Below are 16,733 nucleotides of genomic sequence, written 5' to 3'. Positions count from 1 at the left end.
TGGAATTTCAGCTTTCGCATCATTCCTTCCAAAGAAATCCCAGGGTTGATCTCCTTCAGAATGGACTGGCTGGATCTCCTTGCAGTCCAAGGGACTCTCAAGAGTCTTCTCCAACACCACAGTTCAAAAGCATCGATTCTTTGGGGCTCAGCTTTCTTCACAGTCCAACTCTCAACATCCATACATGACCACTGGAAAAACCATAGCCTTGACTAGACGGACCTTTGTTGGCAAAGTAATGTCTCTGCTTTTGAATATGCTATCTAGGTTGGTCATAACTTTTCTTCCAAGGAATAAGTATCTTTTAATTTCATGGCTGCAGTCACCATCTGCAGTGATTTTGGAGCCCCCCAAAATAAAGTCTGACACTGTTTCTACTGTTTCCCCATCTATTTGCCATGAAGTGATGGGACCAGATGCCATGATCTTCATTTTCTGAATGTTGAGCTTTAGGCCAACTTTTTCACTCTCCTCTTTCACTTTCATCAAGAGACTTTTTAGTTCCTCTTCACTTTCTGCCATAAGGGTGGTGTCATCTGCATATCTGAGGTTATTGATATTTCTCCCAGCAATCTTGATTCCAGCTTGTGCTTCTTCCAGCCCAGCATTTCTCATGATGTTCTCTGCGTATAAGTTAAATAAGCAGGGTGACAATATACAGCCTTGACATACTCCTTTTCCTACTTGGATCCAGTCTGTTGTTCCATGTCCAGTTCTAACTGTTGCTTCCTGACCTGCATATAGGTTTCTCAAGAGGCAGGTCAGGTGGTCTGGGATTCCCATCTCTTTCAGAATTTTCCACAGTTTATTGTGATCCACACAGTCAAAGGCTTTAGCGTAGTCAATAAAGCAGAAATAGATGTTTTTCTGGAACTCTCTTGCTTTTTCCATGATCCAGCGGATGTTGGCAATTTGATCTTTGGTTCCTCTGCCTTTTCTAAAACCAGCTTGAACATCTGGAAGTTCACGGTTCATGTATTGCTGAAGCCTGGCTTGGAGAATTTTGAGCATTCCTTTACTAGCATGTGAGATGAGTGCAATTGTGTGGTAGTTTGAGCATTCTTTGGCATTGCCTTTCTTTGGGATTGGAATGAAAACTGACCTTTTCCAGTCCTGTGGCCACTGCTGAGTTTTCCAAGTTTGCTGGCATATTGAGTGCAGCACTTTCACAGCATCATCTTTCAGGATTTGAAATAGCTCCACTGGAATTCCATCACCTCCACTAGCTTTGTTGGTAGTGTTGCTTTCTAAAGCCCACTTGACCTCACATTCCAGGATGTCTGAGCTCTAAGTGAGTGATCACACCATCGTGATTATCCTGGTTGTGAAGATCTTTTTTGTACAGTTATTCTGTGTATTCTTGCCACCTCTTCTTAATATCTTCTGCTTCTATTAGGTCCATACCATTTCTGTCCTTTATCGAGCCCATCTTTGCATGAAATGTTCCCTTGGTATCTCTATTTTCTTGAAGAGATCTCTAGTCTTTCCCATTCTGTTGTTCTCCTCTATTTCTTTGCATTGATCGCTGAGGAAGGCTTTCTTATCTCTTCTTGCTATTCTTTGGAACTCTGCATTCAGATGTTTATATCTTTCCTTTTCTCCTTTGCTTTTCGCTTCTCTTCTTTTCACAGATATTTGTAAAGCCTCCCCAGACAGCCATTTTGCTTTTTTGCATTTCTTTTCCATGGGGATGATCCTGATCCCTGTCTCCTGTACAATGTCATGAACCTCAGTCCATAGTTCATCAGGCACTCTTATCAGATCTAGGCCCTTAAATCTATTTCTCACTTCCACTGTATAATCATAAGGGATTTGATTTAGGTCATACCTGAATGGTCTAGTGTTTTTCCCTACTTTCTTCAATTTGTCTGAATTTGGCAATAAGGAGTTCATGATCTGAGCCACAGTCAGCTCCTGGTCTTGCTTTTGTTGACTGTATAGAGCATCTCCATATTTGGCTGCAAAGAATATAACGAATCTGATTTTGGTGTTGACCATCTGGTGATGTCCATGTGTAGAGTCTTCTCTTGTGTTGTTGGAAGAGGCTGTTTGCTATGACCAGTGCATTTTCTTGGCAAAACTCTATTAGCCTTTGCCCTGCTTCATTCTGTATTCCAAGGGCAGATTTGCCTGTTACCCCAGGTGTTTATTGACTTCCTACTTTTGCATTCCAGTCCCCTATAATGAAAAGGACATCTTTTTGGGGTCTTAGTTCTAAAAGGTCTTGTAGGTCTTTCATAGAACCGTTCAACTTCAGCTTCTTCAGCATTACTGGTTGGGGCATAGACTTGGATTACCGTGATATTGAATGGTTTGCCTTGGAAACGAACAGAGATCATTCTGTCATTTTTGAGACTGCATCCAAGTACTGCATTTCAGACTCTTGTTGACCATGATGGCTACTCCATTTCTTCTGAGGGATTCCTGCGCACAGTAGTAGATATAATGGTCATCTGAGTTAAATTCACCCATTCCAGTCCATTTTAGTTTGCTGATTCCTAGAATGTTGACGTTCACTCTTGCCATCTCTTGTTTGACCACTTCCAATTTGCCTTGATTCATGGACCTGATATTCCAGGTTCCTGTGTGATTCATGGGGTCGCAAAGAGTCGGACACGACTGAGCGACTGAACTGAACTGATGCAATATTTCTCTTTACAGCATCAGACCTTGCTTCTGTCACCAGTCACATCCACAACTGGGAATTGTTTTTGCTTTGGCTTCATCCCTTCATTCTTTCTGGAGTTACTTCTCCACTGATCTCCAGTAGCATATTGGAGAAGGGAATGGCAAACCACTTCAGTATTCTTGCCTTGAGAACCCCATGAACAGTATGAAAAGGCAAAAAGATAGGATACTGAAAGAGGAACTCCCCAGGTCAGTAGGTGCCCAATATGCTGCTGAAGATCAGTGGAGAAACCCTTGTCATTACAACTCAGCAAATAATCTGATTATTTCCCTTGGAATGAAATCAGTGGATCAAAGGACATGCCCATTTTTAAGACCTTTGTCTAGCATTATAAAATTGTCCACTGAAAAGGTTGTATTAATGTATTTTATTTGTCATCAGTGGATTACCTGATACAAGATAAGTTTCTCCAGCACTGAGGAGTGTGTGTTTTGGGGATGGGGCTGTAGCTAGCTTTCCATACTGGAAGATTGGATCTATGCCCCAACTGCTTCTTTCAGCCATTTCTATATTTCTGGGTTTAATAATGGCAAGACCCCAGTCTTGAAATGTAATGCCTCAATCTTGCATGAGTTTTGATATGTAGTTTTTATTGTCATTATTAGAAATACTAGAAATGCTTTTTAATTTTCAGTGTGATTTTGCCTTTGATCCATAGGTTATTTAGCATGTATTTCTCAATTTCCAAACATTTGGGAATTTTCTAGTTATTTTTTAAGTTTCTAACTTAACTATACTGTGATTAGAAAACATACTCTGCTTGCAGTTCTTTCAATTTTGTTGGGTCTTAGAAAGCCACTTCTGCAATATCTTGAGTTGTAATCCAAACGAGTATTTTGTGTGTGTGTGTGTGACATCACTTTTACTTGAAAGGATGACTAACAGACAAGCCACAGTTACCCAAACTTGAGTATGTGGCAGACATTCAATTAGAAAAATGAACAAAGCAAGCCTGCTGCTTCCAGGGAAATAACTCACAGTAGTTGTTGCCGATGATGAAATTCAAAATTTTCAAGTGAAAATTAGAATTTTGGAAAACTTATATCTGCCACCATGAGCTTAACAGCTTCCCACGGCTTAAAGGGGTGTGTGTGCATGCGTGTGTGCATACACTCAGTCATATCCGACTCTTTGCAGCCCCATGGACTGTAGCCCACCAGGCTCCTCTTTCCATGAGTTTTTCCAGGCAAGAATACTGCAGTGGGTTGCCATTTCCTCCTCCAGGGGATCTTCCTGACCCAGGAATTGAACCTGCATCTCCTGCATTGGCATGTGGATTTTTTACCCCTGAGCCACTTGGGAAGCCCCCCAGGACTTAGAGTGTTTCTAATGTAATCAGCAGTGATTTTTAATATCATGTAATCAAACATGTCAATATTAGGAAATTCTGCATAACTCAGTGGACTAGTGTTTTTCGAATGACTAATGCATACTGTTTTGGGGGACTTTCATGGTGGCTCAGGTGGTAAAGTGTCTACCTACAATGCGGGAGACCCAGGTTCAATCCCTGGGTCAGGAAGATCTCCTAGAGAAGGGAATGGCAACCCACTGCCTCATGTGGAGAGTTGACTCATTGGAAAATACTCTGATGCTGGGAGGGATTGGCGGCAGGAGGAGAAGGGGACGACAGAGGATGAAATGGCTGGATGGCATCACGGACTCGATGGACATGAGTTTGGGTGAACTCCAGGAGTTGGTGATGGACAGGGAGGCCTGGCGTGCTGCAATTCATGGGGTCGCAAAGAGTCGGACATAACTGAGTGACTGAACTGAACTGAATGCATAATGTTATAGAGTTATACACATAGGTAAAAGGTCTAGTCAAAGAAAAAGAACTTAGTAGTTGACCTAGAAATTAAAGTATACCTCCTGACTTATAAGTTATTGTTGTCAAGTATATTTAAAATCAATCAATCTCCTCCTGGCATACCGCACCCCACCCCACTACCTGCTGCTGCTGCTAAGTCGCTTCAGTCGTGTCCGACTCTGTGCGACCCCATAGACGGCAGCCCACCAGAATATATTGTATACTGCAATTTTCAAAATGCAACTCCTTATGTTTCCACCCTGGAGTATGAGATATTTTGTCAGAGCCTTACCCCTTGGTGGACTCTTCCGTAGTTTGTGAGAAGAATAGCACTTTCTCTCCTCTTGGATCACCCTGTAAATCTGCATCAGTGAAGTTGCTTAGTCGTGTCCGACTCTTTGCGACCCCATGGACTGTAGCCTACCAGGCTCCTCAGTCCATGGAATTTTCCAGGCAAGAATACTGGAGTGGGTTGCCATTTCCTTCTCTAGGGAATCATCCCAACCCAGGGATTGAACCCAGGTCTCCCATATTTCACGCAGACACTTTACCATCTGAGCCACCAGGGAAGCCCATCACTTCTATAGAATTCCCCAGAAGTGAAACCTCTTGCCTCCACAGCTGCCTTCTTTCCATAACCCCTCCATATCCCCAGGGCAGAAGCAGCTCTTGCTTCCCTCTTTGAGTTCTAATCCTTTCTCTGTTCTCATAGGTAGTTTTTCACTGTTTATGCTGTTAATTCTTTAACACTTAAAAAAAATTTTATTGGGCTGGCCAGAAAGTTTGAGTTTTTCCGTACCCAATATTTCATCTAGATTTTGTAGTTGTTTGTATCACCTTCGGGGGAAATGCTGATCAGAGAAATCCAGATTTGATCTGTTCTTTACATTGCTCCTCAAAGAATAGTTTGCAAATTCTAGTCTACCAGTCATTTACCACTCTATAATGAGATAAGAACAGAAATTGAGTATAAACATCCAGAAACTGTTAGAATAATTTATGTTGCTGTGAAATCACAGCATGTGGTTTTGTATGTTGTAAAAAATATATTAGCTCTTAATATGCTAGAGTGTGTGTGGGGAGAGGGGGCGGTGAAAGGTAATCCTTCATCACAGTGGGGCTTCCCTGGTGGCTCAATGGTAAAGAATCCACTTGCAATGCAGGAGACACGAGTTCAATCCCTGGGTCAGAAGGATCCCCTAGAGAAGGAAATGGCAACCTACTGCAGTATTCTTGCCTGGGAAATCTCAGACAGAGGAGCCTGGCAGGTCTGTGGGGTCACAAATGAGTCAGACACAACTTAGCAACTATACCACCACCACCATCACAGTTAATTTGAGAAGCGCTTCTTCATACAAGAAGGTACTAGTCTCCTACGAGCCTTCTCTTTCTCTGCTTTTATAGAATAGATTGTAGAGGAGGAAAGAAAACTTTCTCCATACTCTTATATCAAGTACATCGGGCCTGCAAATTAAACAGACAAATGGCAAATTAACAGGAGAAAAGATTTTTGTTTGCACATAGTGGGCAGTAGGGAGCGGGCATATGCATAGGAAAAAGTGAAACCCACAGAGACCCAGAGCCTTATATACCACTTTAACAAAGAGTGAAAGTGAAGAGCCTAGACAAAGGAAGGAAGGGGGAGTTTGGGTATCTAAGGTTGGAAGTAAATTGTAGGAAGGTAATCAGAAAATATGGTAAAAAAGAGTAATTTAATAAGGTTTGTTACACAGGTAAGTGTGGTTTTCTTCTTCCTGGTACATGAGAGGGGAACACCTTTACAAAAGGAAATTTCTGTCCCTTTAATAAAGGGAAATTAATGTCCCATTTTTAGGCAGAATGGAGGAGAGTAGAGAGTTTTTCTGTATCTGCTGATTTTCAGTTGCCTTCAGCTCAAAATAATCCTCTGCTAAAGTGGCATATTTGGGGCTGGAATGTTTTGATCCCTTCCACATACTTACAGCCATACCTTGTCCCTCTAGACCTGTGATCTGTTTTGTTTGTTTGGAGCATTTGTTTTTGGTTAATTTTTAAATTTTTTATAAGTAATGCATGTTTATTACAAAAGTTTTAAAATTCAGATAGATGAAATGAGGGGCAGTTAAGATCATTGATAATCCCACCACTTTTGACAATTCAGAGTAAACATCCCATAGTTTTTCTCTGGGTTTAGTAAAGAAACATTCCCCATACTCTTCCATAGCAGGATTTCTTCTCTTTCTCATTTCATTCCCTCAGAATGGAACCAACTAATGAAATTCAGAGCATGCTTATTGAAGCTTCTTGGCAGCCTCAGAAACACCCTAAGATGGGAAGCCAAAGAGAAAACCAATAAGAGACGCCTTATAATTGTTTTTAAAAGCATATTATCAAGTAAAGTTTGTCAAGAATTAAGACATTGAACTTTTTGTTCAAGATTATTATACTGGGATTGTATGTTTTGTGAATATGTATATTTTAAGTTTCTATGATGAGTAAAATTTGCATAAAAGTATTTTTAGCTTTTCTTTCTATATCTCATGAAATTTGAAATTAATATCAATATTAATTTTACTTTAAAATCAATGTTACAAATAACTAATCAAATAGCTTTAATAATAGAAAAATTACTTTCACAGTAATGACTTACTTTCAGACTAAAGCCTCAAAGAGCATGCATGCATGTTTTAAACATTACATAGGCGGTTTTGTTTGGTACCCCTGGTTATGAACCATTGTATTAAAAAATGTATAATAGCCAAAAGATCCCATTTATAATAGCAACTAAAAACATAAAATGCCTTGGGGTAGGGAACCCAATAATCAATATTTGGAACCAATATGAAGAAAACCTTAAAATTCTAACTCAGAGACATAAAAGGAAATGGAGATGGATATCATTCACAGATGGGAATGTTAGGAAAATGTTAATTTCTACTTGGTAATCTATAAATATAATACTATTTCAGCAAAATATTTTTAAAAAACTTTTTAGTGTTTGAGAAATTGATTTTAAATTTCAGCTGGGAGAAAAAAGAGTCTCATAGGAAAATGTTGGCAAAGAGTAATAACAAAATGAGACTTATTTTGCCAAATACTAAAATAGATACTATTGCAGAATTAAAAATGGTATCAGACTAGATACCAAAATAGTGGAAAAGATTAGAAACCTAAAAATAATTTCATATGTGTATATGCATATGTAGAAATTGTCATTTCAATTACTAGTATTTTCACATATGTCCAGGAACATGAATCGATTCATGCTGGTAACTGTAGCCCAGGGCAGTAAATGATTTCCAGTTATTTCCCACTGACTGGTTCCCTCTTTAAGTGTTTGCCTCTCACCACCTTGCTACCTTCTTCCACCCTTAGGATTTTTCCCCCTTTCAGATCCCTCCAAAAAGCCTTCCTCTGGCTCTAAGGATTCTTAGTGCTTTATGATGCAATCAGTTTAGCTCTCTTCTTTGCCCAGCTCTTCTCTCATCTAAGATGCATAGTGCTTATCCTCACATTTCGCAATTTAAAAGGAAAAAGGCTAAACAAAACTCTAATTCCCTCACTATGTGTTTTTAGTCTTCACAAATGAACCATCCAAGCTTAAACTGCAGCCAGCTTTAAAAATAGTGCTTTTCTTCTCCCCACAACACAAAGAAATGAAAAATATTCAACCTCTCTAGTAATCAAGGAAATGTAAATGAAAGCATTTATGGGTGACTTTTTTTCCTCCTATCTGATTGGCAAAGATTAAAAGGAATAATCATCCTAGGAGAGGCAAGCAAAGTAGAGGAAAGAACACTTTCCCACTCGGTAGTTGAGGAGTAAATTGTTGGAAGTTTTCCAGTAGTATATGTATCAAAAGCATTCTTTTCTCTGCCTCTTGACCTAGCAACTCTGCCTGTAGGACTGTTGCAGGTGATCAGGGTTGTTCACATAGATGCATGGTCACATTCATCTGGGTTTTATTTCTGATGATGCAGAATAGGCCCTGCCATACTTCACAGTAGACTGAGCCATCATGAAAATCAGTTGAGAAAAGAATCCTATTGAGCATTGGCAAAAGTTCATTGGCCGTGAAATGAAAACTAGGTAAACTTGGTAAAGCTTCATATAAATGTGAAAGTATTTTCATATAATATGGTCAACCAATCATTAAATATTTACTGTGTGCCTAGTATTCTGCCAGGTTTTGGGTGGGAATATGTTGAAAGTATAAAATATACTTGTTCTTTTAGAACTTCATGCTGTGTTTGAACTGTTGAGCTTGAATATGTATATTTGTTCCTTGCACACTTAGTAGGTGTAGCTGTAGATAATGGAAAGAGCATCGAATATAGGTAGGGATTTGAATTCTGTCCCTGTCACATACGTGTCTACTCACTTAGACAAATTATTTGAGAACATGAAGGATGCTGACCTCGTGGGGTGATAGTAAAAATGAAGGGAGATAAAACAAGGAATGCTTTCCATGATGCTTGATGAAGAGTAATATTAGTAATGATTATTAATTAATTAGTTATTGGATTTCCCTGGTGATTCAGTGGTTAAGAATCTGCCTTGTAATGCAGGGGACATGAGTTCCATCCCTGGTCGGGGATGCCCCAACTTGCAATGCCCCACTGTTTTGCCAGCAAAGGTCCGTATAGTCAAAGCTATGGTTTTTCCAGTAGTCATATACAGATGTGAGAGCTGGACCATAAAGAAGGCTGTTGTTGTTGTTCAGTCCCTCAGTCGTGTTGCACTCTTTGCAACCCCATGGACTGCAGCAAGCCAGGCTTCCGTGTCCTTCACTGTCTCCTTGAACTTGCTCAAACTCGTATCCATTGACTCAATGATTCCATCCAACCATCTCATCCTCTGTTGCCCCCTTCTCTCGTCCTCAATCTTTACAGCATCAGGGTCTCTTCTAATGAATCAGCTTTTAGCCTCAGGTGGCCAAAGTATTGGATTTTCAGCTTCAGCATCAGTACTTCCAATGAATATTCAGGACTGATTTCCTTTAGGATTGACTGGTTTGATCTCCTTGCTGTCTAAGGGACTCTCAAGAGTCTTCCGTAGCACCACAGTTCAAAAGCATCAGTTCTTCGGCACTCAGTCTTCTTTATGGTCCAACTGTCACATCCATACTTGACTACTGGAAAAACCATAGTTTTGACTAGAGGGACCTTTGTTGGCAAAGTGATGTCTCTGCTTTTTAATACACTGTCTAGTTTTGTCATAGCATTCCTTCCAAGGAACAAGTGTCTTTTAAAAACTGTCATGGCTGCAGTCACCGTTCGCAGTGATTTCAATGTTAAGATGGTTATAATGTCCTTTATAATTGGTATCTATTTTTCATCAAAAGGAGATTTAAATCATTTATTATAATCTTTAGCTATAAGTCAACTAAAAACTTAGTTATAATGTATTCACTTTCAATGTTTTTTTCCTGAAATTTTCTCTTTCCTTATCTTCTTTTTCATGTCTCTCTACAGTATGGATGGAGCAGATCTGTGTTTTGAAATCGTAAAACGAGCTGATGCTGGTTTCGTATACAGTGAAGCTGTTGCCAGGTATGTAATTTGTATCAACTTCCCAAAGTAAAGGTAGAAGTAAAAGGGAAATCACGTGACAAGGAAATCACATGAAGCGTCCTGCTCTTTGAATGACAAGCAGGCTGCCACTCTTTCTTACAAGGAGCATCTCTTAATGTGCCTTGGTGGAGCCAAACAGTGACTGGAAATACAAAATATTAAACAGTGAATTTATTTATATGGATTTAGAATTTAACATCACCACTGCCATCTTTTCCATTTCTGATGACTTTTATACAAAGAGGAATTTTATAAGTCAGGAACTATGTAGAAGGAAACTTGGGGTTTTTTTGGTGTGTGTTCGATTTTTGCTTTTTAGCAGATGTGCCTCGTTAGTTTTCAGTTTGCCTTTTAGTGATAGCAGATTGTTTTGTGACCGGTTAATCTGAGAAAAAGCACGAAACAGCAGAAGAACAGAAATAACAGCACAGTTTTTCTGCTAAATATATTGGATCTCCCAATCAAGTAGTCATCATTGTTCCAAGTGGAGAAGTCCCTACTCAAAATAAAGATTTAATATGAAAAATCACAGGAGCCATGCACTGGGTCACTTGCCTATAGATTTGGAGCAGTACAGCTTTCTGCTTTGGTGACACTCAATCATATCATAAATACCTGCTCCAATAAGTTGCCTTTTTAATACATGGGTTACAGCAACCCTCTTTAGTCACTAACCATGGTATGTTAAAGGGTTCAAACCTATAAGTATTTATTAAAACTTTCTACCACTTGGGAAACAATTACCATTAAATGATTATAACATTCTCCCTCCTACCATTCTTTTTATAATTATGGCACAATGGACAGATATGGCTGAAAACAGCTTAGGGATTACTGCTGCTAAGTCGCTTCAGTCATGTCCGACTCTGTGTGACCCCATAGATGGCAGCCCATCAGGTTCCCCCATCCCTGGGATTCTCCAGGCAAGAACACTGGAGTGGGTTGCCATTTCCTTCTCCAATGCATGAAAGTGGCAAGTGAAAGTGAAGTCACTCAGTGGTGTCCGACTCTTCGCAATCCCATGGACTGCAGCCTACCAGGCTCCTCCGTCTATGGGATTTTCCAGGGAAGCGTACTGGAGTGGGGTGTCATTGCCTTCTCCAACCCCCATGCAACTTTAAGCTCAGAGTGACTTGACTTTCTTCAAATTCTTTGTGTAGTCTTCTCCTGACTGAACAGCAAGGGCCCCCATTTCGGGAGGTGGAGCAGCCATAACTATAACACAAGATAAAGAATATACTAAATTTTAGGTAGCTGCTGTTTTCTACTCCTGGAGCTAGGGAGAGGAAGCAAATGAGAGTTTATATATATTAACTTTAGTTCCTTCCTTTAACTCCTGATTTATTCATGGTAGAACTGAGGCCAAATATCCTTTTTTATTTTGTGCCATGTTCACTAAAAGTATATTCTAGGGTTTTCTTTTTTTTAATCCCATTTTGCTTTAGTATTCTTATCACAAAAGTTTTTATTTTATATTGTATTTTAGAATTAAAAAACATTCTTTAATAATCAGTGCTATCTTGATTTTTCTTATGGCATAGTGGTATGCCACTTTCTCCTACTAAATGAAACCCTCAGATTTTGCATAGCATTGTTCATATTTATTTCTTCAAGAATTAGAGTTTTGTATTTTCCCATATTGTTATTTTCAACAGCAGTATCAAATAGGGAAAACTAAATATTTTGGACGTTGATTTTATAAAACAGTGAAACTTGATGGAGGAAGATGACTTTTTTCCTTTTTGAACCACAAAGACACTGGAATACCTGGCAGATAGACTATCAGAGTTGATGTTAAACCACTACTGCTTTTACTCTGTTCCATACTCATCCATTACTTTGCCAACAAAGGTCGATCTAGTCAAAGCTAAGGTTTTTCCAGTAGTCATGTTTGGGTGTGAGAGTTGGACTATAAAGAAAGCTAATCGCCAAAGAATTGATGCTTTTGAACTGTGGTGTTGGAGAAGACTCTTGAGAGTCCCTTGGACCACAAGGAGATCCAACCAGTCCATCCTAAAGGAAATCAGTCCTGAATATTCTTTGGAAAGACTGATACTGAAACTGAAACGTCAATACTTTGGCCACCTGATGCAAAGAGCTGACTCATTTGAAAAGACCCTGATGCTGGGAGGAGAAGGGGACGACAGAGAATGAGATGCTTGTATAGCATCACCAACTCAATGGACATGAGTTTGAGTAAACTCCAGGAGTTGGTGATGGACAGGGAGGACTGACATACTGCAGTTCATGGGGTCACAGAGTCGGACACAACTGAGCGACTGAACTGAACTACTCATTTCTATTACTTTTCTTTAACTTTGAGCCTGTCTCTGCCACTGTGCTAGGTGTTAGAACATAAAGAATACCAGTGTTGTAAAGATGATGTCATAGAGTGAAATGACTGGAGGACTCTCACAATCTTGAGATTATAGGAAAGTTAGATGTTTATGTACATCAAGATGAAAGTCTGTTGATTTTAAAAATCCACCTATGTTGCTGTTACAATGGTGATTTTATGAAAGAAGCTTACCAGAATGGACCAAAGAAAAGAGTAATATTGGGATCAATAAATGACACTGCAAAGAGAGAGATTTGGCAAAATTTATTAAAACCCTTCCTAAAAATGACAATAGGGAGGGACCTCAGCAAGTTTGATTAGCTTTGTCCCCTGTTGCAGAGTACCAGTGACCATGTAACCAAGGGCACATAGATCCTTCCTTTGGCTTAGAGCATTCAACCAGATGACTTCTACTTTCCTTCTCTCTGTTCCTATACTCCATTGTGGGGAAATGCAGCTTGTATCAGTTGTTCTAGTGAGACCAAGTGAAAGAAGACTCAGACACCAAGTAGTCATACTGATAGTGTTTTTCTCCAACTGGCCGACCTTCGAGAGGAGTAGCAAAGCGTGACATGAAAGAAAACTGCACTGAGTCCTTACAACCCAATTACTGATTACCTCTGTTTTTCAGAGGTGACGAGTTGTGGAGTAAACTAACACACAGGATCAGATTATCAAATCAAACTCTCACAAATCAGAGAGAGATTCTTCCCTAGCACCAGGCTTTACTGAACAATCGTAAGGATACAGCCAATCAAAAGACCCAGCTGAAGCTGAGCGAGATCTGGGCCTTTTAAGGGCAGCTCTTCACTTCTTCCTGCATCAGAAAAGCACCGCTGACCCAGAATAGATGAGGTCTCTACATGAGGTCTGTGAGATTGCACACACGGAGGGGAGCATTTCAATTATGAAGCATCTCCATTGTGTATCTTGGAGAATGGTATAGCTTATGCACCATCTTCCACAAAGCCATTGATGCCTCAGGGATCCTGGGTTCTTTTTATGTTAGGCAGTCCTTAGCCAGGGACATTCTGTTAAGGGAATTCCAGAGATAAGCTTTCTTCAGCCTTTATTTTAAAGTTTGGAGAATGAAAGATCTAGATAGAAAAAAAACAAAATTAAATAAACACTAACCAATAAATAATGCTAAGTATATTGCATTTCTATGTCATGGCTGGTTGGGAAGGAAAAGGGGAAAAATGAGAAAGGAAGATAGTAGAAAGAAAATGACAGATATGTAGGGAATAAAATTCAGAGGAAGAGAAGATGAAAAAGACCCTTAAAGAAAAAGAGAAACAGTAGGACTACAGAAGAACTTTAGAACTGAGAAAAGGAAGTCGAAGTAAGTTCTCAAGTAATACTGAATGAACTGCTCTTGTCACACCCAGTGGCTGGTTGACCCTATGAGCACTTTTAAATGCTCACTCCTCCTCTGTTCTTCTCCTGGACCCAGTGCAGAGCCTCGGTGGACCCTGCTGGCCTTGTGAGGAGTTTGATTTTCCTAGGACTTCAGCCCAGAAGGAATCTGCTTTGTTCAAGGATACTCCATCTAATACTTGATTATGTTGCAAAAAGAAATTATAGGCATAAGGGGGTTCTCTCTTGTTTATTCTTAGAGCTAAATGGAAATAAGACAGCTAACCAGCCTCTGCTGGCAGATGAAAGGCTCTACCCCTTGAGTTAGAATTCTTTGTGTACTTCTGAGCACTGCTCACTCAATAGCAATCCAGAGTAACTAAGTAAAATTAACTGAGTGTCAGAGAACTGTTATTTATTTTTTTCATATTTTAAGGTTGAATGTTTAGTTTGCAGAGCTATTTTACCTATAAGCTGTGTGAATGTGTGAAAATTCCTTTGACTTAGGTATCTTAGAAAATGTAAAACACATTTCTTCATAAAGCTCATTAATTTATGCATCTGCCAACTTTTTCATTACTAAGCTGTGCATTCCACCAATCTTGTCTGCTCAAACAAAAAGTGTCTGTGGGCAGCGAGTACGAACGTGGGAGTTACAAACTAGGGACATTGTATATTAAGTTTTAAAAATAAAAGTTTTTTTTTTACAGTTCTAGATTTCTTTTGTTTTTCTACAGTCATTACATGAGACAGATACTGGAAGCTCTACGCTATTGTCATGATAATAACATAATTCACAGGGATGTGAAGGTAAGTCATTTTTATTACTAGCTTTAATATTTGTGAATAGATACTGACTTATAGCAATGATAGTAATGAGAAATTTTTCTTTAATGTTTTTATGAAGAACATCTTAAAGTTAATTTTACTTACAAATAAAAATTTGTTGAACTGGTTTATATTTGGAGGGTTTAGTAATTCTTAATAGGAACAATTTTTTATCATTTCCATTTCCTTATTTTTATTAAAATGTACATGCATTCTAAAATTCCATTATTCTTTCTTTATCATTGTGTGTGTGTGTGTAAGAGAAGTGTGAAAATCTAGCAAATAGGAAGAACAAACAGTATCCTGCACTAAGTTAATTGAGGGGAAAATGAGAATTTGGTTGATATAGAATAGTTCATCACACTTACACTTCTGTAATGTTGCAATGTAGAATAGTCAGCATTTTATTTTCTTTGCAGAGAGTTTTGAAACATAGTCTGAAGTCATAAATTATAGTTTGTACCCTTAGGAATATGAATATTACCATTATTCAGTTTTTATGCCTGTTTGATCCCAGTATCAATTCATGAGAGCTGTCAGTTCCTGGCTCATTATGGTGTCAGGGGAACAAGGAAGCATGAAAGAAAGGAAGACATGGCCCTCCTGCTCATGCCCACCCCTTTTCAAGGCCTTGAGTCACTGAGAGCCCCTGTGCTCTCTCTGGCCCTGTTGTCCACTTTCACGTGCTCCTATTTTGTCACTGGTTTCTCTCTAACCTATAGCATCCGTAGGTACAGAGCTCTTCTTCTCTCAAGAAATAACATCAAAGGCCTGGCTTCTTCAGTGGACTTTAATGGTTAAGACAATTAAGTAGAATTTAATTAAATTTTCTATAACATCTGAGAAATTTTAACTGAAATTCTGGTGGTTAAAAGCTGAGGGGAAAGCATGAGCAATTCCAAACCCATCTAGTGGAATGTTATAATAGCAATGAAAAAATCATTGGAGAAATGTACAAAATACACATTAGTGTAAATTAGTTGTAAAATATCTTATTCTTTTCAAATGTGGTGATAGGAAAGCGATATTGTTATTATCTCCACTCAACATTTTAAACAACTCGGCGGATGCATAGCACTTTTATAATCAAGTATTCTTCAGTTACGCAAACAAAGAGAGTGAGAAGTGTAGAAAGATAAGGGGGGTGGGGAATGGCCAGTGATAGCAATATGCCGTGTTATTCTTTTGCATTTAATTAATAGAAGAAAATGCATATATACAGAATGAACTATATCTCCATAAATGACAATCTGTGGGAGTTCCCTGGTGGTCCAGTGGTTTAGACTCCATACTTCCACTGCAGAGGGCATGGGTTTGATACCTGGTTGGGGAGCTAGGATTCTGCATACCACACAGTAAGGCCCCCCAAAAAAGATCATTTGAAAACTTAAAATATGTAAAACAGGGGGCTTCCCTGATAGCTCAGTGGTAAAGAATCCACCTGCCAGTTTAGGAGACATGGGTTCTATCCCTGGTCCAGGAAGATCCCAATGCCGCAACTCCTGAGCCTGTGCGCCATGCAACTAAGCCCGTGCGCCACAATTACTGAGCCTGTACTCTCGAGCCCACATGCTGCAGCTACGGAAGCCCATATGCCCTGGAGCCCATGCTCCGCGACTAGAGAGGCCGCTGCAATGAGACGCCTGCACACTGCAACTAGAGAAAAGCCTGCGAGGCAACAAAGACCCAGCACAGCCCCAAATAAATGAATACAATGTGTAAAAATATGTAAAACAAATTCTGAGTTCATATAGTAGCATTGTGTTAAAGACTGTTGCTCAAGAGGTGATTTTTTAAAATTGAGATGTAGTTAACATTTAGCATTATATTAGTTTCAGGTATACAACATAATGATATATGTATATATTGTGACATGATCACCACAGTAAGTCTAATTACTCTCTGTCACCATGCAAATGTACAATATAATATTATTGACTAGTCACTAGGCTGTACATTACGTCTCATGACTTATTTATTTTTGTGACTGGAAGTCTGTACCAGTTACCCCCTTCACCCATTTTGTCCCTCCAACCCTCTTTCTCTCAGGCAACCACCATTCTGGTCTCTGTGTCTGTGAGTTTTGTTTTGTTTGTTCATTTGTTCTGATTTTGAGATTCAGTATATAACTGAAATCTTATTTGTCTGTCTCTATCAGACTTA

At 39.2% G+C, this 16,733-nt stretch overlaps 1 protein-coding gene across 4 annotated transcripts in view; it reads left to right on the top strand.

Moving 5' to 3' along the window:
* Positions 1 to 16,733, top strand: part of CASK (calcium/calmodulin dependent serine protein kinase) — a 382,943-nt gene that overhangs the window by 190,469 nt on the left and 175,741 nt on the right. For all 4 annotated transcript variants that reach the window (XM_070291515.1, XM_070291514.1, XM_070291513.1 and 1 more), the window contains exons 4-5: positions 9,950 to 10,027; positions 14,480 to 14,552. In XM_070291515.1, coding sequence (XP_070147616.1) covers positions 9,950 to 10,027; positions 14,480 to 14,552 — 151 coding nt within the window. The remainder of the gene's footprint in view (positions 1 to 9,949; positions 10,028 to 14,479; positions 14,553 to 16,733) is intronic.

The sequence above is a fragment of the Ovis canadensis genome, chromosome X (assembly GCF_042477335.2).
Source record: "Ovis canadensis isolate MfBH-ARS-UI-01 breed Bighorn chromosome X, ARS-UI_OviCan_v2, whole genome shotgun sequence".
NCBI classification, from domain to species: Eukaryota; Metazoa; Chordata; class Mammalia; order Artiodactyla; family Bovidae; genus Ovis; species Ovis canadensis.
Note: the sequence above shows the minus strand (reverse complement) of the source record. Positions and strands in the feature narration are given on the sequence as shown.